The 27,102-nt window shown below is 39.6% G+C and overlaps 1 protein-coding gene across 1 annotated transcript; it reads right to left on the bottom strand.

Annotated features, from left to right (window-relative positions):
* Positions 1–234: 234 nt before the first annotated feature.
* Positions 235–27,102, bottom strand: EHD4 (EH domain containing 4). The gene is made up of 6 exons (XM_080594861.1): positions 26,676–27,102; positions 20,744–20,920; positions 17,181–17,278; positions 10,310–10,722; positions 7,311–7,475; positions 235–4,754 (listed from the first exon to the last, which is right to left on the bottom strand). The coding sequence occupies exons 1-6, from the start codon at positions 26,912–26,914 to the stop codon at positions 4,218–4,220; spliced, it is 1,629 nt and encodes a 542-aa protein (XP_080450987.1). The 5' UTR covers positions 26,915–27,102; the 3' UTR covers positions 235–4,217.

The following is a 27,102-nucleotide window of genomic DNA, read 5'->3' as shown; positions in this document are numbered from 1 at the left end:
AATACAAATTTAGATTCTGGAATCAAGCCTTGGCGCTGGCAGTATTTTCAGCAACAAGTTCAAGGACACAGAAGAGGAATAGCCATAACCTATTGTGGATGCATAAACTGAAGTGAGAAAACAAACAGCTTCCCAAATAGCTACTATGTTTATGAGCCTTAAGTAGAAGAATTGAAAAAAATTCTCATCACTGAAAGGTTACCTTTCAGAAAGAAAATTACAAACAAAAGTGTCAGGTAGTTCAATATTAGTTTATTAAATCAGCAGTTTTTATCACCACTTTCTAAAAATGATTACAAAGCATATTAAAATATATTACAGTATCTGCAAGGAATTTATTGTGTAATAAAAAGTGCAACAATAATGAACTTACAGCTTTGTTTGCCTAGCTGGACAAAGTGAAGCGCTCTGCACAGATCAAACTCCCTCAAAAATAAATTGAGTGCCTTTAAGGGGAAAACACAGTATTCAACAAAAGCATTCAAAAAGGTGTGCATGTGAAGTACAAGAAGTTCGTGTTCATTCTCTCCATGCTAAGTTACACATACAAAAGAAAACATACACTTCAAATTCTCTGCTTGAATTCCAACAATACAAAGAGCCATCGAACTGAGTGCACATGGTGAAGGGAAAAAAGTGAGAAGAAAAATAGTGTGCCCTTCAAGTACTGGAGATAAATGATGTTGAAAAATCAGGGACTGGATACCACTGCTTTGATACCATATTCCATGCAAGTCTACACCATTCTTAACTAAGGAGCAGGACCTCATCCTGACCTAAAGATCTTTCTAAACTCTCCATTTTCAACCTGTCACAGTTTTGAAAGGGTCTTGCTGTCCTGTAGTGTGGTTTTGAACAGTTGTCTCACATTTTTTCTTCCAAACAAAAATCTAATTGATTTCTGTGGGAACAAAATTTCAGTTGGGAATTAAAACTGTTGCAGAACAGCTAGAAAAGAGGTAAAAGCAGCAGTGTCTACTTTGGTTTACAGCAGCAGACTACACCAATGAGCACTAAATTCACAGAATGAATTCTTGACAGTTTTGAATGATCCTTCAGCATTTGTAATCAAAATCCTTGGCATAAAATGGCCAACCAATCCAAGATCCTGTTCTTTCTTGAGCAGAGATTAATAACAACATCAAATGAACAACAAAGATTACCTCATACCGCTCTTCCCAGTAACACAATTTCATGAGAAGGTAATCCTGCTCCCTTCTCTCCTCCTCATGCTCCTTACATGTTGTCTCACTAACTCAGCAGAGCACTATCCATATTGCTTCCCCTGAGCAACAGCACTCTACTAGATTAGTTTAGCTGCACATGAAACTGCCGTTTAAAGTCCACATGAAATGTACTTGAATTCCTATCAACTAATTATGACTTCTGTTAACATGCCAGTGCACTGCACCACATATCTAGATATGCATTCATTGCATGCTGGTCCTGAAATGCTCCTACTCCTCCAGATCAACAGTGAATCCACCTCTACTCTTATACATGCTTTGTGCATTCCCCTTCCCCTTCAAGTCTTGCAGGAAAAGAGCAAAACATTTCAACTATATCTAAAGAAAATATTTAAATTATCAAAATAATGCATTTCAATTTGTCCCCTCTAAGTCCAAGTTAGCACATTCTCACAGAGTCTGAAAAAAAAAGGCTGTATTCTCCATTTTACTACCAGTAAAACTAGAAAAAAATATATATAAATCACTGAGAAACTATCCTGCTCCTCTCCCTTTGCTACAGAAGGATATTTCTACTGGCATGGGATCACACGACTCCAAAACACTTGGAGCATCACTCCTGGAAGCCACACGTGGTGGGAATTCAAACACAGGCCCACCCTGGAACCCTGTGCAGCAGAAGAGCAAGGTAAGTACAACAGAGTTGGAAGATCAGCAGCTTCCAAGATCCTGTCAGCTTTGCCCACTCTACATTAGGCACAACACAGAAGTTTTCTTTCTCCTGGTGGCTTTCCTTGCAAAGCTATTCTGGTTGGTCATTAGTGTACAAACTTGTCACTGAGTACAAAAACTACCCACAAACTAACAGCCTGATTTTTAACACCCCTTGCAAAGTCTATATAATACTTTTTGTTCAACTAAAAATAAATTACATAGAGAATCAGTTACTCTGCAGACACGCGGTCACACAGGTAGACTCATGGTCAAGTTTCACAGCTCTACGGAAGTGCACAGAGATGTGCTAAGGCTAATCTGGCTCCTACCATAGGTCTAACAGAAATAAAGTTGGTACACTTGAATTATAAGAGAAAAAACTAAGAATAAGACAAAGCAAGCAAGTCCTCAAGAATGATTAACTGTGCTGGGATATCCTTGACACAGGCCCGGACGCCTGGCAAGGTGAAGGTGTTCTTCTGTCACCATTTAAAATAGCTTCATTGTTTTCACATGGAAGAGTCCTAGCAAAGTTCATGGTAATTTCACTTTAGAATAGAAATGATGCAGAAAGATAAGATGTCCAGAAAGATTTGAAGTATGAAAACCGACTGACAACCTACAAACATACAATTTGAAGAAAAAGCTGAGGCTCTTCTTAGATCACACCTACAGATCTCAACATGTAAATGTGACTGAAGTCTTAACTCAGAGACAACACTCAAATTACTTCCCTCCCTACCCCCACTGCAAAGATGCTTAAACACTTTTTGGCTTGCTCTGTCTCAGAAGGCACTACTGCTAATACTTATTGAGACTCAAAGAAAAAGTGCCTGAAGTTACAGTACCTTTGATATGTAGGACATTTCATACTACAAATGGAGTACAAGTCAATTCTTGTTCACATACATAGACCTACAATGATAGCCAAGTTTGATTTCAGAAAAGAAGTGGCCCTCCCCAAAAGACAGGTTCACAGGACCAAAAATATACCTTCTTTTAAGGTAAAATTACTTTCTTTTAAGGTACTGGTAAAATCAGTTGGAAGCAGCAGTAAGCCAATAGGTTCAACATTTGATTTTGTCATTAGAAAAATGACGATTAATAATCCATTCTTTTTGTTTTAATAAAGGAATAATATTTGAAGGGACCAGTCTATAACTTATTTCAGTCAATGTAAAGATTTCTGTTAGTGGCCCCAGCTTTCAAATCTGCCACCATATCAATCAAATCTCTCTTCAGTGGTTGTCAGCTAGCTGCTGGCAAAAGAGCTAAAAAACCTCACTTTAAAAAAAAAGTATAAGATAATATAGATACCTGTATAATTAACTGTAAATAAAAATTAAATACCCATGGAAATTTCTCAAGACAATTCAACATGCTTTGAAGATGCTGACTTTGAACAATGCACTTTTTCTGAACATTATATGAGGCTTTATTTCAATGGAAACTTTATTTCAATGGAAACATTCTGCTCTGACTTTGAAAAATTCAGGAATTTGCAGCGCAGCTAAACTGAAACCTCAAAAGAAACACCAAATCCAAGGAACAAAGGAGATTCAGTTCTTTTAAAGATAATACTGAGTATACAGTGCTGTACAAAACTGCAGCAGCAGCTCTTCAGATAAGACAGTGATGACAGACTGAAAGAATCATTTTAATATTTTGTACTTTCTAGCTATAAGCACCAGAGTTTTAAAATAAGTCTGCTCATATTCTGAGCACTTAATATTCTTGCCACAACTTTACTCTTTCTCTACTCCCAAATTAAATAAGAACAACAACAAAAAAATAGAACAAAAATTTAAATTTCTTTTTATATCTGCTTTTTCTTAACCTATAGAAATGTTGACATTCACTTGATGCCTAAAGTATGCTTTCAGTGTAGAAAATGTTCCTCTCACAGGCAGGTGAATATAACATTTAGAGCTTCCTTGCACTAACTAAAATAAATAGTTTGGAGTAACCCATGGTTGCTAAGTGCTTAGGTTTGGTGAAGATCAGTGATTTCATACTTTTTTTTCTGCTTTATGGCTGTAGAGGCAGCAAGATATGGAAGCAACACTACAGAAACATTTTCACCTTACCATCCACGCATTATGATAGATCTATACAAGGCACTTGTGATAAGCATGTCTCAGTGAAGGTCAGCAGGGACTACTACACAAATGTTTCCCTGCTACTATGCTTCTAATTTCAGTAACTTGCGTGAAATGGGCTGTGAGTTTTGAAGATTTAAGCCTAAATTCAAATTTCGGTAGTTTCAACACATTCATTGAAAGACATCCAAAATCCTCATTCTTCTCCTAATATTTTTCACTCTGCTGTCTGCAAAGGTTTCCTGTGAGATGGTGGCACCAGGTGCGAAGGCAGTGTGCCAGGCAGTTCATACCCATCCAGTTTTATCTTGATGAGATGTTTTGCTAATGCAAATTCCTCATCATCCAACATCCCATCACCATCACAATCTGCGAGTTTCCAGATCTTCCCCAAGACACTGTTGGGTAGTTTGGAAGTCACCATCTCTTTCTTTGCATTGATCCCAGATATTTTGCCATTGATTGGTGATAAAGTGTAGAAAATTTCATCATAAGCAGGTTTATCTTTGGCAACAACCCATTCTTCTTCATCAGCTCCTTCCTTTGCACCTTCTCCATATCCCTGGCCAAAAGGTCCTGCCATGGTGCCATCAAATGCCCCACCGTGAACCAACTCTGTGGGCATATTGCTTTCTTCCTGGCTGATCAGGCTCATCAGGGAGGCAATCTTGTTTGCCAGCATATTATCCACAGCTTCAATAAGCTTTGGTTTCAAAGAGTGAAATTTAGTGAAGTCACAAGTCTCCAGCTGCTCCTGTCAAAGATATAAACATTTCAGTGACAGCAGTTAGAAAAACTTCCAATACACTGAAAAGGTTAGAATCACAGAATGGTTTGGGTTGGAAGGGACCTTAAAGATCATTTAATTTCAACTCCCCTGCCATGGTCAGGGAAACCTACCACTAGATCAGTCTGGTGTTACATTGGTTAAGGAACGGGCTTCAAATGAAAATAATCTTTTGAAATAGATCCCACAACTGAAACTCAATTTTTTCTTGAAGGATAAGCAAGGTGGACACATACATATCACACCTAATACATTGATCAAATATACGGAGACAATTTTGCAAGTGTTCCTCTATTCAATTGCATTTACAACAGTTTTCAAAATGGCTGTGCATAAGAATAGGTGATGTTACCTAACAACTTTCCATTTGATGATTTTCTTCCAAACATCAAAGAAAGTATGCAAGTAGGGCCTTAGACCTGCTAGCCCTTCTGCAAGCATTTAAAGTTAGCAAATACATTCAAGAGTTTGCAGGTCTCATCTCATTTTACAGATTAAACTTCTTTTTTGTAACTAGGTCATGAAGCAATGTCCTTTACCAATAATAATAATAATAAAAAAAACACTGAGCTGGGGTAACAGCAGCAACATTTTTATAGCAGTGCTGCCAGAAGTCATCAAGTCATTTATAGAGTTATCATCTTGTGTATAAACTCCTACCAACCTCAGTGAGATTTTTAACTAGGTGATATGTGCTATTTCAACACAAGCCCAAGCATATTTCACGTCAGAAAAATTAAAAATTAAATTTTGTTTAGGCAGTTATTTATTGATTTCTACATGCAAAAGGCTAACCAGGAAAGAAGAGTTACAGTGGAAACAGACAAAAACAAAAAGAAAACTGTTAAACTGCTTTGACAAATCCCATCTATCTCAGGGAGCTGCTCCCCTACATAGCAGAACTGTAACAATACAAACCAAGAAACTTGAAGTACAGACAAATTGCTTCACTCCTGCACAAAGAACTTCACATTTCTTAAAGGAAATACTGCCAGTGAACAACAATCACTCCATTCAGGTGAAGTTTGTGCACAATCACCTGATTTACAGCAACTGTTCAGCGAAAATTTATGATATACAGTAACTTAGAAAGTAAAGGTCAAGTTTGCTATCTGTTTTCTCAGTTTTTTTCCCCTCAGTACAGAAATGAATGATCTCTCATGTATATATTTGCTGCCATCTGCTGCTGAGGCTTAGTGATATACATTATTAGTCTGATAAAGTTCTGTGCAAACTTTGTTTCAATATCCAAACTGACAAGTCACTCATTCTCTCTTTTCCTATCACAAAGGAAAGAGGCAAAGAAAGAAAAACTGCACTTTTTCCATGCGAATCCCTTTCTAAAACCTAACTTCATGAAATCCTTCCTCAACTATTCTGCTTGTGAAAATCTAGATGTAATAGATCTTGTACTAAATCTATAAATTAGTGTCTCATGCAAACAACTGATCCCTAAGTTAAATATTTTAATCCGTAAAATAAACTTGTGCATCCCTATAGATAGGTTAGGTTAATGAAGACAGCGACAGCTAGTCATCACTCTTTATGATTAGCAGTGTAGATATACCACATAAATGGTCAGAATAATGTGCAAATATCAATCTGAAAAATATTCTCCATCACATGCTTGACTAGCCAAGGTCAGCCCAAACTGCAAGTTCCTATTCTCAAGTACATCAACTTGGAAGATCAGATATCTTCTAATTCAAAGATCATTCAAGAAGCCTATGATCTGAGATCAAAAGATTGCAAATTGAGGCTTGAGGAATAAATTGAAAAGCATGGCTAACACAGCATAGCTGTTGTTCCCTAAAGAAAGTGACAAAAAGCAGGTAGTAAGATTTGCACAGAGTTCAAGAAAGAAAAAAGAGGTAAGAGATATTAAAATAACAATAAAAGTATAAATTGAGAGCTACTTTTTCTTCACAGAATACAGCTCAAAAGGACAGGAAAAAAACAGAAAATCATGGTTTTCAGAAGCAGCAGCTTTAAAGCTGGACTTTTCAGGTAACCTATTGCCTTTGTTACTCAATGGCAAACATCATCAGTAAGAGCAAGAACAGAGAAGGGTAAATATGAATGATGTGTGACTATGGGCATCTTCACCTACCCAAATACCTGACAGAATTACAGAAGTGATATAAATACCCACATTTAGGACACAAATCAAGAAACAGCTTAGCCCATAGGAGTCCTCTAACATTTTATTTGTACCATCTTCTAAAACATTAAGTACTATCTGCCAATAGCAAACAAATATTGACTAAAAGGACAGAAGGTTTGATTCCTTATGGCAATTTCTACAGTTTTGTATCTGGGGATGCACACACACTAAGAAAATTATCAATCATCTTCACTGCTTCCAAGTCATGCTAACACCAGTGCCTGTCACTTCTGCTCTTTTGCCATTTGCCTGAAGGCTCCAAACTATAACGCTGAGATGCTCTGTTCTATCTTTTCTAATTTCTCAATCGTGTCAGAAAATTAATGTTATTTCAGTGGAACTGTAATCTATTGTTTTACCTGCATTTTTTTGACTTCAGGAAAGTCCCCTGCTGAGATATGATATTCTCTTTGCAGCTGGCCATAGATCTCCGGTAACCTGCTGATCAGTTCCTTCTTCTTGTTCTCTTTTCCAAAAACAGAGGGCATTTCTTTTTTCAGGTAGCTGATGATATAAGCATGTACCTAAGAAGAAGCAAAGTTGAAATCAATACTACTGCTCATATAAGCTTCACCCAGGTCATAAAAAGAAACAGAATGAATAAAGTCATCTCAAAAAATAAGTCATCTGAAGGACAACATATTATCAGCAATTGTTTGCTGAACCTCATGTTTACAGAAAGAGGTGTCAACTAACTTTTGCTGCTTTCAGGAGTCCTTTGAGAGGCTGAGAGAAAGCACCTGCATTAAAAAAAATAAAGATATACACACTTGGGAAAAAAAAAAAGCACAGTTTAAGAAGGAGCATTGTACACCATTGTATCGGTACCAACAGCGAGAACAAAAGCAAGGTCCTAAAATGCTGCCCTGTCACTTACATTCCTGGATCACGCAGAAAAAAATCAGCTGTACTAGTCTATCTGTCTCAACGGTGGAGAGTTGTAACTCTACTTGTCTTACCAATTATTGAGTGAAGCAATGGGATAATGGCTTGAGTAATCCAAGCATGTTAAGTGGTAGGGCTATCTAACTGAAGTGACAAGGCATTCCTACCTTTTTACTCCCAGGGAAGTGAGCACATAGTCTATATTTATGTAGCCACAAAAGGATGACAGAGCAGTTAGTATGCTATAATAACAGCATACCTTGGCTGCCCTGCAAAGCCTTGGGAGAAAAGCAGGGCCATTCCAGCATATTAGGGAAGGCATTAATTTAGGATGACAAGCCCTAAAACACATCAATACTTGCAGACCTCTTTGAGTTTTTCATCTGCTGTGATCAAGATGAACCAACACTGCCATCAAAGTATCCACCCTGCCCACGTACCCTCCTTCCACCCTTACCCTCAAACCATTCATCTCTTCCCTTGCCACCCTCCCACCACCTTTCACCAACAAAAGGGATCTGTGTGGCCACACAGCAAGTGAGCTGGTCCAGGACAGAAACTGTGGGTTGCATTTGTTCTCACTGGGGTGAATTCATTTATTCCATTCATCGTGTAGGCACAGATACTCATGCTGCACAAGGGAGGGAAGCGCTAGGTCAGGCTTCTTTTAGAAGCAATGCACATACATTCCATTACAACTTGAAGTAATGAACATGCCTTCTTAAGCTCTGACCTAGGAAGGACCACTGAAGTCAAATGGCCTCTGTAACAAGATGAGTCTTTTAAAGAACTCAAACCTTTCTTTATTTGAAAAACAAACAAACAAAAGATGCAGCTGTTTCCCAGACACAATTTTCACACACAGAGAAAAAAATATAAAATTAAGAATGTCTATCATTATCATACCATAGAATATAAAAAAGCTGAAAATTTGAGTAATGGGCAAAGATTACCACAAAAGAGAAGCAGTAGAAAAACATGATTATGCAGATATGGTGATGTGTACAATAATTAACTACCACCAAAACACCACAGAACGTGCCTTATTTTATTCTGGAAAAACCTTACACATAACCTATGCAAGGAAAGTGTGGTCACATTCCTTTACTTACTCATTTAGAAGCTTACTGGATAAAAAAAAAAGATATATTCACTATTCTCTAGAAGTGGTGTAACCAATGTTTCTTTGAATGTCTTAAGAACCAAACTTTCACGTTTGACTTAACAGAACAGAACAGTAGCTAAGCAAAAATGGACCATACACATTCAACACCACTTCCTCCTATCTAAAGGGAATGCATGCATTTTAATTACAGATACACTCAAATTTCTACAGAGCAGATAAAAATAGACAGCATAAAGAAGCATAGTTTCTGCATAAAGCCATGAAATTTTCTCATCGGGCAGATGTGAACGTCCTCCAGTATGACAGAATTGATGAAACGGGGATATTTCCAAGAGAGTTTATAAATAATCTTAAGTAATTTTATGGTCTTATGTTTAAAATAATTCTTCTAGCAAAATCAGAAAAGTACGTTTATAGTTCACAAGCACTGACAGTTTCACATGGGTATGGCTAAGCAGTCTAAGGCCTGCAAATGAGCACATGTGTTTCTTAAAGATAAGAATAATTCTCATCAGAATGGGATATGAGTCACAGGACTTAAAAAAACACGAACAAGCAACAACAAAAATATCCAAATTTGACAGCAAGTTAACAGTTTGTTTTTGTTTTGGGTTGCTGCACATGTTTTAGAAGGGATTCAGAACACAGAGGTAGAGACATTGGACAAAAATACTACGCAATGCTGTAATTTTGACTCAGTACTTCAAGTTCAGTGCAGAAGACAGAAGTATGACACTGTAAGAATTACATTGCTGCTGTCCTGCAGATAAACAGTTTATTCCCCTTCCAGAGCTGACTGATAAGCAAGCCCCTTGAGCACTGTATTTTGTATTCACCTTTATCTGTTTTTATTTTATGTTACATAGAAACACCTAAAAATGATCTGATACCTTTCCATTTCCAAAATGATTGTAATGAAGGAAAATAAAAAGCTGACAGAAATGTATACAAAACAGATTCAGTTAATAGCAGTTTTTAATGCCATAACACCAGGAGCACGACAAAAAGAAAGTGGTTTATCTTCAAAAAGCAGCATTAAGTTAATGTTTAATGTTAATCTTAAGTTAAGTGCAGCATAAAAATTTTGCACCTCCCCTCCCAGCAAACAATAGTTTTAATGGCCTAAAAAGATTTGATGTCTTTCTCTAAAGTAAGGGAGGCACCCCAGTACAAGTCTTTATTTCCTCCCATTTGCCTCTATGACCTCTTCCATGTAAAACTGACAATGCAATCCATTTACTGAAAACCACACATTTTATGAGTACAAAGATTGGGAAAGATGAGAAAGGACACACTGGAAAAGACAGAAGAGATTGCTCATTCGATTAACTTGGCATATTTTCTTACCTTTGCGAGTCTTGCCCTCTTAATGAGATCATTGAGCTTCCGCACTGCGGCCTTCTGCGGGAGACTCTGGATGTCCTGGAAAAGATCCTGTGCCTCTGCCTCAAAGAGTCTTCGATTCTCTGTGTTTCGGAGAGGATGGGCCCAGAAGGAGCCAATGTAGACCCGCAGCACCTCTGGAGTGTTGATCACCTTTCCCAGGGACCACATGAGTGCACCATAGACCCTCATCAGCTGCTGTGTGTCCACCTGGTCAGCCTTATTAAGCACCACTCGAATCTTGTCATCCTGGCCCCGGAATGACTTTATAGCCTCTGAAAACTCATCAGATATATCCAGCTTATGGGCATCAAAGAGGAGAATGATGCGGTCGACTCGCTCCGCAAACCACTGGAGGACTTGGCAGAAGTCGTAGCCTGAGGAAAGAACGCACTATCAGTTCTCCTGTTGGGAGCAGTGAGTCTCAGAAGGTAGGGATGGGGGTGCAGAACAAGGGTATCATAGCATCTGCCAAGAGGAAAAAGGGAGACAGACCACCTGGAGGAGAGTATCTGTGGACAGGTCAAGACAACTGTATCCTACATGTCCTTAGACAGGTCTCATTATTACCACCTTTTCTTTTGATTACTAACCTTGATTTTCCTGAACCTTGCCATCCATTATCTACGTTGCTATCTTTCACGTTGCTGTGAAATATCATCTCACACCCATGTTTGCCTCTTCCAAGAGGTTCTGACTTCAGCATGGAGAGCAAGCTAAGAAGATTTGTGGGGCTCTTGTCACAAGCTCTCTTCTCACTGTTAACACTGGCCACTTGGGTACCTCTGTGTGCCCATAGTAACAGGCTGCAAGTGCAGCACCCCAGTCTAAAACAGCAACCAAAAATTTTTGGATTTTAAAAACATTTCCTAACTCTTATCTCTTTGCACTGCAACACTTGCTGTTATTTCTGCCACAGCAAACTGGGAAATCCAGTTTACCAGTAATGAGCTTGTGTTGCTGATGGCCTTGAGGATGTGACAGATTACAGAACACAAACAGGCAGCGACCTTTCTGATCATCTGAGAGAGACTTTTTGATGTTCTGAAGGAAAGCCTTTTTGTAGCACCTGTCTGAATGCTTTTTTAAATGCAACAGGTAGCCTAATCCACACAGCAAACAGTATTCAGGAAATCCTTATTCAGAAGTGACACATTTAATCTGCAAAGAGTCACCATAAATGATGTGGCGTTGGGCTTGGCATGCACATGACTCATCTTGTTTGAGTGAAGAACAGCAAGGTCTGACTGGGAGATGATATTCTGGCCCTATTTTTCCTCTCAGAAAGAAACACAAACTAAAAGAGGCAGCAGTCAAAATGCAAGGACTGTTGTAAAGTAACCCAAATAGAAATTACACTTTTGTCTCCAGAAGCAGATATTTAAGCACTGACAACAAAGAAAGCTCAGTTATCACCAGTGAACTCTCCAGGGTATTGTTGGTCATTTCTCAACTGTGTAATACAGGCCTTCAGACCTGCATTCCCCAGCAAACAAAACCACTTAAACTACTCATACATGAGCCAGTTAGCTAAATACTCCATGTTTCTTGTCCAAACACAAGCAAAACTCTTCTCCACTCCTCATTCTGCCCAGCATCTTTTACACTGTTTAAATAAAAGGATAAGGGGACATTGTGAAGTCGCTTAGCTTTGCTTAAAACAATGCTGGCTCAGTCAAGTCATTACTCACTATACCTTCAAGTTGTTGGTTTTTAACCCAAAAGTAAATCAGCTTTTTCTATTGGCCCTAGCGAGGCACTATTAGAAAACAAGGAGAAAAATAGGAAAAATGGGGAATTCCAGATTTCTAACGAAGCATACTTGTACATGCTTATCAACATACGAAAGAACTCAGTCTTAAATCTTTTGTTTAAAAATGACAATTAGCATATGTAATGAAATCTGGAATTTCTAGTTAACAGTACGAAAGTGTCCCCAGTTACCTGTCTTCCCACCCACTGCCACTAAAATCCAGCACAGTCATACCAAACAGAATGGAGAAGGCAGTGGTAATAAAGTATTATTACGACCAAAAGGATGCAGGTCAAGCTTTTTAACTGGCTAAACACCGTCACTACCAACAACAAAACCACCACCTCTCCCATTAAAATAAATACTTTGTAAAAAGTGCAAAAACCCTGTCCTATCCAGATTTCCTACATTCTTTTCTGTGACCAGTTCTAGAAGAGATGAACAAGAGATGAAAAGGAGGGCAAAAGGAGATGAAAGGGGGCAAGGAGGAGAGCTGCACAAAACACATCTGGAAGAGAGCTCTTCTCAGTTAACGCAAACAATTTTATCAAAATCGCTATGAATCACTATAATTTATCTCTATAAGAACTTAGCAGGAAAGAAAGGGAGAAAAGAATCTTATGCTACTTCTCTGCACAACATAGTAGCATCACTGCACAAATCTGAACTATGCAACAACCTGTTCTGGACTTTATATATGTAAAGGGAAATCTGCTCGAAATATGCAAAATTGCAAAATGAAACTAGTTAAATTCTAGTAAGTTTTCCACTAACGGTACAAAGTGGACTTAAAGGGCTGGCTAAATAAATAAATATATAAATTCCCAGCATGCATTTGATGGATTTTGAACTACAAACAATTTGCATATTCAGTAAGAATATGTAAACAAACATTTCTTTTGAATATGAATGAAATAAAAGTTAATGAAGCATTTGGTTTGGGAAGAAAAATCTGCTTGCTTAAAACTGGTAAGAAAAAGATAATTTAATAACTAAGATCTGACAATCTATTCATTTTAACGAAAACTTGCAATTACAAGTGAATCCATTTCCATAGATTCAGCAGTTAGAGTATTAAGAGTATATCTGAACTACAGGGCAGCAATATATACTTAAATATTTCAGCCAAGAGTTTCCACATAGTTGACTTCATGATTTTTCTATCCTGTCCCCACAGAGCGTGCAATGCAGCATCTATTCCATCCGTCAAAGCAATGTTCTTTAAAGGAAGCATAGAAGAGCACTGGGTCACAATGCACTTAGGATCCTGTCACATGCAGTGTACATGCATGGAGTTGGATTTTCAAAATTGAGCAGTACCAGTTCAACACAGATCAGTATGGAAAACATGACCAAAAGAAAAAAAATCAGTGTTGGTGCTTCTCAGCCTTTTGCTGCCCTACTGTTCCTACTTCTTCAAAGGTTTGTCCCCACACCTGCTGTCAGCTATTATCTGTCTCAGGAGTTACAAAGTCTATTTACAAGTACATATCAGAAAGTCACAAGTCACCCTCATACTCAGCTAAAGGACGAAGATGAGCAGCAACCCACCAGCAGCACTGAAGAGCTCTTAAGCTCATCCTGAGCTGCAAGGAAGAAGGCAGACAGTGCATCCAGCACAGGCACAAAGGTCAGGCATCAGCAAGGGGCTCAACAGGGAGCCAGATGAAGCAAAAGAAAACAATGAAAACAATGAGATGAAAAAGTTGATGAGAGACCGTGCAAGGTTACCAGCTCTGCAACCACTGATGAGAACAATGATTATGAACTCTCATGTGTTACTGGCCCAGGGCAAAGTACACGTCCTGCACATGACAGCCACCAGCTCTACTCAAAGATAAAACTATGCAATCATCCAGTGCAAGTGTGGGTTGATTTTCTGTGTCAGTCAGTAATAAAGATTTAGACAAATGATAGACTTTCCCTTTGGGGCCTAAGGTAAATAATTTCCAACTTGCCCTAATACCATCTCCCAAATCTTCTACAATTCAGAAGATAATCAGGGAGACTTGATGGGTTCCACCCATCCTCTGCAAGGAGGGACAGGCAGATTGTCCAGTTCTTCCAGCCCTGTGGCTCGTGTTACTGCAGCAGTGAGCTACCTCTTGGATGAGTGCTGCAATGAGGAGCTGCCAAGTCCAGACAACAATTAGTCACTTAGTTCATGAAGCAGGGGTGGACAGAGTGTGGAGCAATCCCACCCACTGGTACAACTACCATAAAAACAAGGCTACGAACACACACATTTGGGACCTGGACAAGAACAGCTATTCCCCCCCAAAAAGCCTGCTGTTCTTTTCTTGTTATGCAACAAGCAGGCATCTAAACTGTCCCACTCTTTCAAATGCAGCTTGGTCCTACACAAAGAAGCATTTTTTAAATATTCTTTTTTAAACACTCCAGTCCTGGGGTAAGTTTCCAGTTATGTCAATGAAAACCTGTCTCAATCCAGCACTCTCAGATGACACTCTTACTGCACTCTTGTTGGCAGTGTAGTCCTAAAGAGAACAGACAGTGCCTCACTGGAAAGAAAAGACTGACACAATACTATAACTATGTACGTCACTTTTCAGAATTCCCAACAACATTTTCACAAGCCTGACCAAACTGACAAAATTAACAGTGCTTAATAACTCTGGTTCTAAAAAAATGCAAGGTGAGCAACGTTGTGGATTTTTTCTGATCTTTTTCCCCATGCTTCTTTAAACCCTTTCCTTTGGGTTCAGTACCAGTCAGCTTCCCAGGGGAAAGAGGAATGTATGTTTCCTTTCCTGTCAGCAGGCATTCATATTGACATTTGCAGTAAAATTATCAAGGCGTGGTCCTTGAACGCTGCAAGAAAAAAGGTCACCACATTTTCTGAATAATTTCTTTAATCCTACAGTCATTCCAACAGTCATGAATCAAATTCTCCTCCCTTTCTCAAATCAGTTCCTCCCCACACCCTGCCAGCCATTGTTTCACCTTCCTCCTCTCCTCACACTCATTATTCCTTCCAAACCTTGCAGACCACACACACTTTTATGTTTCAGTCTGCTTTGTGAACATCACCAGTGATGCTGCTGAACCTTCTGGTGCACTCACAGGGCAGCAGCAGCACAGGGACAGCCATTGTCTGAGGGGACAATGCCAGCACACATTTGCACATTCCCGTCGAGCCACTTACGCAGGCAGTGAGCTGACAGGCAGGAAGCCTCTGGCACATTCTCCAGCTGACAACAGGAGCAGGAAAGGTGTGTCAAAAGAAAGACAGCTTTGAATATTGTCCTAAGTGTACGTTTTTGATCCTTTAGAAAATGATCGGCTCCTTCACCTATGGACACCTTGCGAGCTTTACAGAGCTCTAAATAAAACACCTGGGAAGTAACGTATCGCCTGCATTTCTGCAGAGCACCTTTACTTTCTTCTAGTCTTTTACTAGGTGAAAGGAGCAAAAGCTGAGGTCCTGTAAACTAAGAATGGTTGTTACTCTTCCATTAATTCTCTAGAAATGTAACTGACAAACTTGGATATGAATAGACACCAGCAACATGCAGAATAGAAAGCAGGTAATAATATTTATCGGGTGTTATTTCATGTCACATTCCATTACTGCATTATGAAAAAATCTCATCTTACATATATCCATTAGAAAACGGCACTAAGTTTCATAAGAAAAACTCAAGTCTAAAATGAAATAGAAAGATACTGAAAATTTAAACAAAAAATGTACAATTTTGAAATACAAAAATCTGAAGCTGTCAGAAAAGAAATTCTGCTAAAGAATCACCCAATACTTTTAGACTTATTCTGGCAAGTAAAGACTCCCTGTGTTTACATCTCTATTCACCTTCAGTGAAAGGAAATGACAGCTCCAACAATGAAGCCTACAACAAGCTGTCACCTTGTTACAGTTCAGAACAAGAATTTCTCTAGTGCAGACACATTTAAGAAAAACAGAAAATATCCAGTAGAATGCTGCTTACGTTTGTACGCAGTGTTTTAAAGAGGGCCTCCGAACAACTCAAACTTCAAAACATACTAAATTAGGCTTGTAGCGTATGTTGAAGTCCTTCCAAAAGCCATTCAGACAGGCCCTGCAGTGCAGCATCACAGGATACATCAAGTTTGCTCTCCACAAAACCACCTGTTTTCAAACTGCATAAGAAATCTGGAATTCATACACAGGAAATGTATCTGACTATGAAATATTTCATGGGTGAGCACAGTATTGCCTAATCGTTAACAGTGTACAATCAGTGCGTGCAATAGCTCCGTACAGCAACTTGCAGGTACACCAGGAATGCTGGCATCTAACTATATGAAACCTTAAACCTCAGCAGCAATTGCCCTGCAAACTTGAGGTACAGAGAACAGAGCACTGCAAGGCTGTCTCCTAAAACCTCGTGGTTGTACCTTATGGTGCAGCCATACTGGTTAAAGCTCAACATCATACAGCAGAAACACATTTTTGATATAAGCACTATGCCAAGTTATGTATTCAAGAAAAATCCCTAACACATTGAAAAACACCTTGGTGAAATGCAAACTAGTCAAGTTAAAACCTTGTTAACAGATAAGGAAAGCTTAAGGTTATGACTCAGCACTGTCTAGGTGAAAGTCTACTGTATGTAAGGGCAGGTCAATTAGGCCATAAAAACACTTGATAAGGCAAATACCATCAAGAAAGAGAGTTTCAGAACAATAAAGAAACAACAGCTGTATATTCTGTTAAGTCAGAAGAGTAATTCTAGATGGCAGTGAAGATCCAGAGTCTTTTAAGCAACAATCCCTGTCAGCGTTGAATTTTGCCACACAAGTGCTCACTTTTTCAGTGTCTGATTAACACGATGCCTCAATTTTCTGCATATTTCGTGTTCACTTCCATACTGTTATGGAAGTGGCAGCAGGTACTTGAATGCTGCCAAGCATTACTTTCCTTTCATTTAAGCGGAGAAGGAGAAAGACAGAACTATTTTTATTTTTATTTTTTTGGTGGAGGAAGAAGGGAGATTGAATATAAAACATAGAGGCAGACCAAGGAGATTTAGAACCATCTCTGATAGTCAGTGTGCTCAGTTATTTTCAGCTCCTGCAACTCACCTCTGCTGATGCGCTGTTTCTCTCCAGAGAGGATGCCTGGGCTGTCAATAATGCTGATACTCTTCAGCACCTGGTTAGGCAATTGAGAACACAGGAATCTGCAGGCAAGGAGAAGAGAAAAAAACATTAGCATGATCTCTAGCTCACATGTAGATTGTCCCTTGCCCTCTTTATGTATTAGCTTTTAGAAAGACTGAAGTGAAATTTAAAAAAAAAAAAAAGGAAAAGTTTTCGAAGTCCTTAATGAATGCCATTTTGTTTTTAAACATGTATGGCGGCCAAAACAAAGAAAACTGGAGTGCTTCTTAAAAAAACACATCAAAACAAAAAGAGGAAAGGAAAACAGTGGAAAGCCATGCAAAACCGCAAAACCATATGAACTGTATTATCTAGGTGATGATAAAATTCCAAATGTAGCAAGAGCTGACAACATGGGCCACACATGCACCATTCTAAAAAGAAAAAAAAAAAGGCTTAAATTCAGTTACTGGCAAGCCAATCCTGCACTCCAAACTCTGATGCTTCTGGGATAATTCATGATTGAAAAAAACTTTACTGCCCTTCATCACAAACTGCCTTTAAAAGATTTGCATAAGAGTTTAATCTTCTTATCGGGTAGTGATTGAAGACCATATAGACAAGAACACAGTGCACAGTGCAACCTAGCATCTGCAAAGCTTGCAAAACACCACTGAAAGCAAACTCGATGACCAACATAAAGAGCTATCATCCCCAGAAATTTAGTTAAAAATGTAACAGTGAGGTACTATTGAATAAAATAGTGATTTTTAAGATTTTCTAAAGACTAAAGGAGACACTGTGTTAAAGCAAACATTTTGTGGAAGCACAACGGATGCACAAAAAGTGACAAAGAAAATACATTTGACCACAACAACCATTACAAAAGCATACATCACTAGCATGAACAACATGAAGTAGCTTTCACAAATTTGCAAGATTCTGATGACTGAGTTTTCATCTCTGTTTTTTTTCTTACCACTATCTCAAAGAAAGCCCAGTTTAGTATCACTGAGATGTTTCTGAAGCTATCTTACAGGAAGAGGAGCACCATTATTTCAGCTGAACAATGCTGTAGTATTTTGATGGAGGCATCGCCCAAATGCGGACAGCTGGAAAAGGCCGTGCAAGAAAACAGGGAGCTAACGGGCCACAGAAATGGAAACACACAGCAGACTTGACAGAAGTCATTAGTAGCAAAGGAAGAAAATACATAAGAAAGAGATATGAAATAAAAGGATAAACTCAAACCACAATTAACTGTCTGTAGCTTTTTGAATATATCCATTATCTGAAGACAACAGGTGGGTTAATAATCTTAGGTCAAACTAGTATTTCAGACAACTTAAAACAGTAATGTTACTTGTATTTGAATATCTGGTTTGGACACTGAGACTTGGCTGTGAACTATCATTTCTTACATAAGCTGTATAAAGTGTGATTTCAAGTGCTACATCATAAAAAGCAAAACTACTTAAACGACATGTTTTTTTTCCTAATAAAAAAGCTTTACAAATATAGTTTAGCTGAGTGAGATGACTGTAACTTCTTGCAGCATGTTGATGCTTTCATGCTCTTCATATTATTAAAAGACTATTATTAAAGAAAACCAGCAATATTAAGCTATCCTTGAAAACATAAAAGTTACATTTTTTGCAAAAGTAAAATCAACAACTTTGCAACCACCAATCACCTGTTGATTTTTTTTTTTTTCCTTAAGATTACCTTTTGAAAATCTAGAGTTTATCCAAACAAGAACTTCTCCTTTTTGCATCCATTCAGACACCCATTAGATTAAAGCAGGACCATGTGTTTCTCCTCAGTGGTACTGATTTTCTCCATAACCTTCTGGTATACTGCAATGTTCTTTTTTCACTTACTTTAGTCAGCATCCAAAGGCACACATAGGTCCTGTCCCCCTCCCTCTCAACCTTCCTTACAAGTACACAGGAGAAATAAAAAACGAGTTTCTACAGTCAGGAACCTTACAGAGACATCTACCAGAATCAGTGAGATACAAGGGAGGGGAATAAGAACAGGTCACAGAAAAAGTGGCAAGATAGTATCAGTAAGTTAATGAAGCTAATTAGCAAGTACAAGTCTTCATTGCGCTACAGTGTTCTTGTTTGTATTTTAGTTTCTCCATTACCTCAGACACTGTCTTCTCTCACGTTACATTTAGATGAAAAGGACGTTTGGCTTTGTTAAGTGTCCATAGCCATGTAAAAGTACTACCTTAGGTTTATCCATAAAACATAACAGTAGGATTGAGAAATTAAAAAAAATCATTATGTAAATCTTTCATCCAAACAAACACGTAGCTTTATTACATGTTCAGTGTAAGTACTTGATTGCTGTGAAAAATACTATTTACAGGATAATTATGTTAGCTGTTTTCATAGATAACCTAGGATACATTAGTGGGGTAAGAAAGATCAGTGATCTGGAGGACAGAATTTAGCTAATACACCTCACAGAAAGGGGGCCCCAGAAATATTAAAGTAGGACCTGACTGCAGCTTCCCACAGCACATATTATCTCTCAGCAAACTGATAGCCAAGCCAACCATAAGTAGCTATAAACATAAACTTTCTTTTGTGGATACGCACAGCTAGATAGACCATACATGATGAACTTTTAACACGTATGTCAGTGTTTATCAGCCAAACAGGAAAGCTTATTGTTAAAAGAGAACCAATTTAGATTAATTGGCTAGCAAAAGCAGGCCTCCATCTCAAATCACCATCAAATACAGGAAGAAAACAAGGCGACTGCTCACACAATGCCGAAGTTATTAATAACTTCAAAATGGAAATAAATATTTCCAACTGCACGTTAAGCTACTTACCACAATATTCACAGCTCCTTAACAACTCCGCCTGTTTTTGCAAATACACAGCAGGTATCCAGAAACTAACACTATCATCCTGGTCTACTGCACTGCTTGAAAACCATCTGGTTTTCAAGCTTTTTACTGGACTGCTTGAATATACACTTAACAGCTTGAATATATTTTTTTTTCCTTCAAAAGGAAAAAAATATTCCTTCAAATATTCAAAAAAAAAATCCTTCAAAAGAATATTCCTTCAAATATTCTCCATTCTTGCAGGCCTTTTTACATATCTCTGCAATTCACAATTTTGAAGAGTTACTCCAAAACCTCTAGTGTTTAAGGGACCAGTGCAGAGGAACAAGACAGCATCAAAGGAAATAGATCTTTTTGTATTCTGGATGGTAGTTTTTAAACAACAGTACTTCCATATTAGTTTTATTGAGCAGAGAAACTTGTGCCCAAACCGATCTTGAGTTCCAGCTAGCATAATGCCTTAAAAAAAGTCAGCTGTACACTAGTGCGACTTCGTACTGCCTTTTTTTTTTTAATGCACTTGAACTGTCACTGCTTCTGCTTGTCCTTGAATACTTATTTTATGCTGTTCAATATGAATACAGCAGAAAAGACTTGGTAAACAGCACTGATGTTTGAAGGTGGTATCAAGTAGAAATTCAGACTTAAAATCAAAAGACAGCAACCAACCAGATCTCACCTGTTCAGGAAAGCATTTCCAAAACGGCTGAGTTTGCGGAATGGCTTCTTAGGATCAACAACCAGGGCATTTCCAGGAACGCTTCCTTCTGATTCTCCATACATCACAGCAATAAAAGAATCTGTGGTAGGCTCTGGACCAATCCGCATGCCTGGGAAGTCTTGTTCAAGTAGATATCTAGAGATGGAGAATAGATAAAGAGAATGTATGACTGAGAGCTAGGAAAAAAGCAAATACCTCCAATGCCCTTGAAAATTCCCAAGGATACCCACACACTAGAATCATAAAGTTACTTTTTTCTCTGCATTTCACTATTTCTATTAGCTAGGGGAAAAAAAAAAAAAAAGAGGGATTCCAGTTTTTCACAACAACTAGGTAAAAGCATCGAGTCAGTCACTTTACAAAAATAGGGTGGAAAGTATTCCCTCACCTGCAACACCTGAGCCACTCAAATGGATGCTTCTACCAATGATCACAGTGCTGTAGGTTACGCTATAAGACACTGCTGTTTTTTTGTCCATGTTTGCAATCCCATACAAGTGCTGCTAGCACTGAAAGGGAGTGGTCTGAAACACAGCACGAGCAACATCAGCTTGCTGACAGATATAACCATTCAATGAACTCAGTTGCAACACACTGTTTTTACTACCTTGAACTCACCTTTCCACAGCAGAGATAATACAGTTAGGAGACAATACAGTTACTTCTATTTGAGACTGAGGAAAAGGAGTTTTTATTCAATTTTATTTATTTTAATTAACAATTACTTTCTGATACCCAGGGTAAAACAAGTTAGACCCATAGGAACTCCATGGCTAAAGGTAACATACATCCCACATGCACCAAATCAGGCGATGCTGTACAAACAGAAGCCATCATGCATCCCCCTCTGAGCAATCTGCTGAGACACAGACTGCACATGCCCATTGGGCCAAGTGTGATACAGCAAGTCTTGACTGGCAAGATCTCAAATGAAGGATGCACATATTTAAATGCTAGAACTTAGTGGAAACAGAATACGTACTTAAAGCCTGCCTGCATACCTTCCTGGATGGCGAACGACAAGCGAGAGAAGCCACAAGCCTATCAACCAAGCCTCCAGCCTACACTCTCACATTTGCTACTTTTCACAAACACAAGCAAACAATCCTGCTTAGCTTTAATGTGAATGTATGAAAGTATGAGTACTACTGTCCTCATTCTCAACAGCACCATCTTAAAAATTATCACCTTGAAGTACTAAGCACAAATTGTCAGTGCTGGTCCCACATCCAATGACAGCGCCAGTTATAGCTTTGAGCACGTCTAGATTAACGCTGGCCTTTAAGTAATAGGTTTGTTCTGGTCCTTAATCTAACAGCACTATAACTGTTCTACCGTCATTTTATAAGTTTCGTAATTTTCCATTGTCTTGAGAAGACTTCCAGGCTGTTCTTCCTGCAAAATACATTCCCCAAAGTATCTATAGTATCATTGCTACCCGTCAGAAAAGCTCATGAACCTGACAGGCATTGGTGATGGAACTTCAATGGCAGTTTTATTTTAGATGACTAAAAAAATAATCTCATGGCCTGTTCTTGAAGTTGCTGGCACACATAACACTTGCAGAATTTACAAAGAGTTGAAAGTGTCAAGCACCTTACAGGATTTTCAACATGGTATTTTGAGCTCAGAACTCGAACAATGCAAATTCAGATTACCTGCATATTCAAATGACTAGACATAGAACAAATTTGAATAAAGCGCTACTGACTTGCAATGATACTTCCAAGTTAGCTTCACAGATGCAGCTTTAAAAGCCAGGCTTTCAGAGATAATGCAGGAAGGCAAGAGCTCCTTCCAAATACTGAGTCCCACCCAAGAGCCAGAGTTCTGGGCCTGCTGCAGCTATTCAGAGACAGCAAGCACTTGGTAAGGCAGGTATTTTCCATTAAGATACTCGCTCAGTCACATGTCAAGAACCAGAACACCCAAAAAGATACCCCAGGTCTTCTTCAGTGCTGGTTGTACAAGCTATATCATGCTTCCCGTCATTATGAAAATATCAGTTTCACTTAGCCACACAAAAGGGAAGACCAGCCTTCTGTAAACTGAAAAACTGCAAATGTTTTTGTACAGTGTTATATTAGCACAGGAAGCTACCTGGATTTTTAGCATCTGTGACCACATGCCCTTCTCAGGAATTTTCAGCAGAGAGGGAGTTCAAAAAGATTCACAGGAAGAATGCTTAAAAATAGCATCTGTCCCAAAGACAGTCTAGATCAAACAACAGACATCCTGTTGACTCAAGGGACTTGCTCTTCACCCTTTGTTTTTACCTGGGCTATAAACTTTCTGCTTTGCTAGCAAACATTCATCTACATCCCTTTGCCAGATCTATAGCCCAACTACAGGAAACTGGTTTACAAGTTCCAGAGATAGCAAAGATTACTCACAGTTGCGGATACTGATAATCATCTGAAGCCTGCATGCTTCAGTTAAGCCATACTAACACATGAACACAGGCTAGCTGGACAGAACAGCACTGGGCAAGGATGCAATGTGATGTATGGAGAGACAAGCTAAGTCTCCTTTCCTAAGGCTGCCCACCTCCACACTACGTGCTACCACAAATCCTCGCCACTTTTTTTTTTTTAAACGTAACAAAAGAAGATGTTTGCTATAATGCAAGAATTCTGTTCCAAATACCTTGAATAAGACTTACACATAGTGCTAGTAACAAAGAAGTTCTACAGACCCAAACAAATTCAGAAAGATCCAACAAAAAAAATGATGCGGCCCATTCTTGCCATACAACTGATGGCACACCATTAGCAGGCTCTAGATATTACAGATATGAAATGGAGCTTTCACAAAACTCAGCTCCAGCTGAGTTAAATAGAGGGAAGTTTACCATTTTAACCTCTGAGTAAGACCTCTGAACAAAGTAAAAGCACGATCTGGAGAGCTGAGGAATTCACTTCTGTTTTTCCTCATCTTGGTATGTTAAAATGAAAAAAAAAACAACACTTAGTCTCTTACACTTGTAGAATAGAAAAAGTGGTGATTACAAATGTGCACTGATGATCTTGTCTCTGATACACTGCAGTTCTCTTCTCCTGGCCCTCCTTTCATCACTTCTTCCTCTAAAGCAGCCATGAGAAGTTGGGAGTATTACAGAAGCTGCGCAGGTACAATGCCAAGCAGCTTACGTGTACGATAAGCACTTGGCTCTCACCCATCCTCCCACCCTATTAAAAAAACAATCATATAAGTATTGCCATTTGGGCCTCGATATATTCGAGTTATTGGCATTGTTAGACGCTTAAATGAAACAGCATTAGCACACTACGTCTTACTCAGACAGTGAAACCGGCCAGTTCCACTGCATTGTTCAGAGAGCAACCAATAACAACAGCACCAAGTGAAAAACCAGAAAGGCTGACAGAAACCTGGAAGTGTTTGTTTTTCTATCCTAATCCCTCAGGACATTCAGTCATTACTAGATCACTGTTTTCCATGAAGACTGAGTGGAAGGAACTGGGTGGATGTGGATGTGTCAGAACTATGAAAATGTGAAGTTCTCACGATAATTTCTAAAACAAATTACCCCATGCTAGGTAGCCTCAAAAAGTTAATCTCAAATGAATACTCATCAGCTAAACAGATTTGCAGGTTCACATACAAACATGATAGTAAACACAAAAATAGATCTAGTGTGTCCTCCTGACTATGAGATGGAGAAACGTGAAAACAAAAAGCAGTTTTAATTAAGGTTTAAAATAATGCTTCCTTGCCAAAAGGCTACTGGAAAAAAAAAAGAAAAAAAAAGATATAGTCTAACTACTTTCTAGAAAAACCTATCAGTTATAAACCATGAATTATAAGAATCTTGAGAGAGTATGCCTTTTTTTTGTTTTTTTTTTTTAAACATGGGAAATCACCCTACAATGGAGGAAATTAATTTGTGGCTGACCTGGCCACTGCAGTATTTCTTCTTTTGTAAGTCTTCCCTTTATTATACATGCACAATTTCACTTCTCATTTCTTTGCCTTTTTTCTCCTTTCCTCTAAACTGGATTTTGAATATCAGTCACTGTGACATAACCTTTACACTGTTGTCATAAGTTGCTGCCCATGTTGAATGGAGAGTTTTCTCATGCTGATGCAGCCAATGATTATCTACAGTTATTACCTATTCTATAGCAAACCCTGATATAATTAATGTTTTTCTGGCTTCCCTGGGGAAGGTGTTAATGGTGACTGTGTTTCTTTTAGAAGCCATAGCAACTGTTTTATTACAGACAGGGTCTCAATAGTCAATTCCTGTGAATTCCCAAATTCTCCAGTATCTAGTAAGGGATTAAACCACACTGCGATCTATGTAAACTGGGGACAGGAAAAAGGGGTGTCTGGGTGAAAAGGAGGGCACATCATAGTAGAAGTTGCTTCCTCCATTCAGACATTTTGATAAAATCATAAGATATCTTTAACATTTATATCAGTCAAATTTAGTTGATGGTTGCCAGAGGGTTCAAAATGTGTCCAGATACCTGCTCCCAGCAGAGACCAGTGAAGTCTCACTTCCCTGGGAAATAACACTGAAAAGGTGGGAAATAGTCGTAATGAACGATATTTCTTTCTTCTTGCAGACCATCCATTACTATCGGTCAGCCCTATTATTCTGTATTTTACGATTAGACGTAACAAGTTACACACAAAGCAACAGCACCAGAAGTACTTGTGAAGCAGTACAAGGCCTATCAGTGCTCCTGAGTGTGATACTGAGTTACGTTCAGTCAAATATGGGCAGCTGCAAAGGACAGAACACCAAACATCCATAAATCAAGAATGTGAGTTCTCGTCCAAGGCAAACCGGAGGGGAAAAAAATTTCCTATGAACTGCAAATGACACAGCAAGTCGGCTGACAGGCAGAACAGGTTCTGGTACATCTCTGTTCCGGACCACTCTGTCCCACATTACCCGTGCCCTTGCCTTCCTTTGTCCCTAAGCCAGGTAAGATCACTTACCTGGAAATACACCCAGCCTACCAGGGCTGCTAGAATTTGAATACATGTAAAGAAGAAAATGAATCAGTCAGCACGGGTTGAGAAACACGAGAAACATTCAAACCACCCGCCCCACAAACACATACCTCCCTTTCAGCTACCAATGGGGATCCCGAAACCAAGTTTCTCTTAATTACAGCCCTATGCCTATTTTTAGCACGCTGCTCTGAGAAAGCCCACTCAGCGTGTTAGCAGAAGTCAGAAACCACCGGCAAAGCAGCAAGGTGAACCTCAAGCCTGCAGCCAGCTGGCTGCAAGGCAGGCACAAAACGTGACGGGCTCTGCAAACACCTGAAAAGGTGAGTAAAGGGAAACACCGCTCCTCGGTGGGGCGTGAGGAGGGGAGCCTTCTGCACTGTGAAAGTAAAAGTGCCATAGCAAGGCTGCCAGGAACCTTTGGAACTAGAAGTGAAATATTTGTACAATTCACAGTTAGTGATGTTTCCTCTTCAACACGATTGAACAGGAGCGTGAGGGGAAAAAAGATCTCTGAGGACACTGCATGACCGCTGTCGTGTTTCTCCCCTGTACCCACACCCAACCTAAGTATTAAACTTCTTTAGGGAAAGAAGGGGCGGACATAAGGTTGCATGGCCGGCGATGACAGTGCTTTTAACGCCAAGTAGCACCTTTTCCTCTGAAACAATTTAGAAAGAAGAAAAAATACAAAGTTAACAGGAAGTAGACAGCGAGGTTACGCTTTCCCGGCAGAACATGAAATCGAGAGAAGGGTCTGAAGCAGGAAGTAGGAGCAATACACAGCAGCTAAAGCTCAGACCCAGAAGCCGCCCCCATCCTCAGCACAGCCCCTCAGGCACCCCGGGGCGCAGCAGCACCCATCGCCGGGGGGGGGGGGGGGCACCCCCGGGTGTCCGCCACCTACCGGATGAAGGTGGTCTTGCCGGTGCTGTACTGCCCCACCAGCAGCACCATGGGCTTGTTCTCGAAATCGGCCTCCTCCAGGGCGGGCGAGTGGAAGTCATGGAAGCGGTAGTGCTCCTCCAGCGGCAGCAGCTTACGGAGGTAAAGGTCCCGCAGCCCCCCGGTCACCGTCTGCACCACGTCGCCGCCTCCGCCGCCGCGCTCCCGCCCGCCGCCCTGCTTGCCCAGCCAGCTGAACATCCCGCCGCTGCCAGCCCCGTGCCGAGCCCAGCCGAGCTGTGCCGAGCCGTGCCGAGCCGTGCTGAGCCGAGCCGAGCCCCGCTCCTCCCCGCCCACGGCCCTGCCCCGCCGGAGAGGCGGTGCCGGTGCTGCGGGGGGGTGACCGCAACCCACACCACCTGCAAGCAGGGGCGTCCACCAAGGCACTC

Source organism: Anser brachyrhynchus (assembly GCF_964034855.1).
Source record: "Anser brachyrhynchus genome assembly, chromosome: 5".
Classification (NCBI taxonomy): domain Eukaryota; kingdom Metazoa; phylum Chordata; class Aves; order Anseriformes; family Anatidae; genus Anser; species Anser brachyrhynchus.
The sequence above is the reverse complement of the archived record's forward strand: the minus strand, read 5'-3'. Positions and strand labels throughout refer to the sequence as shown.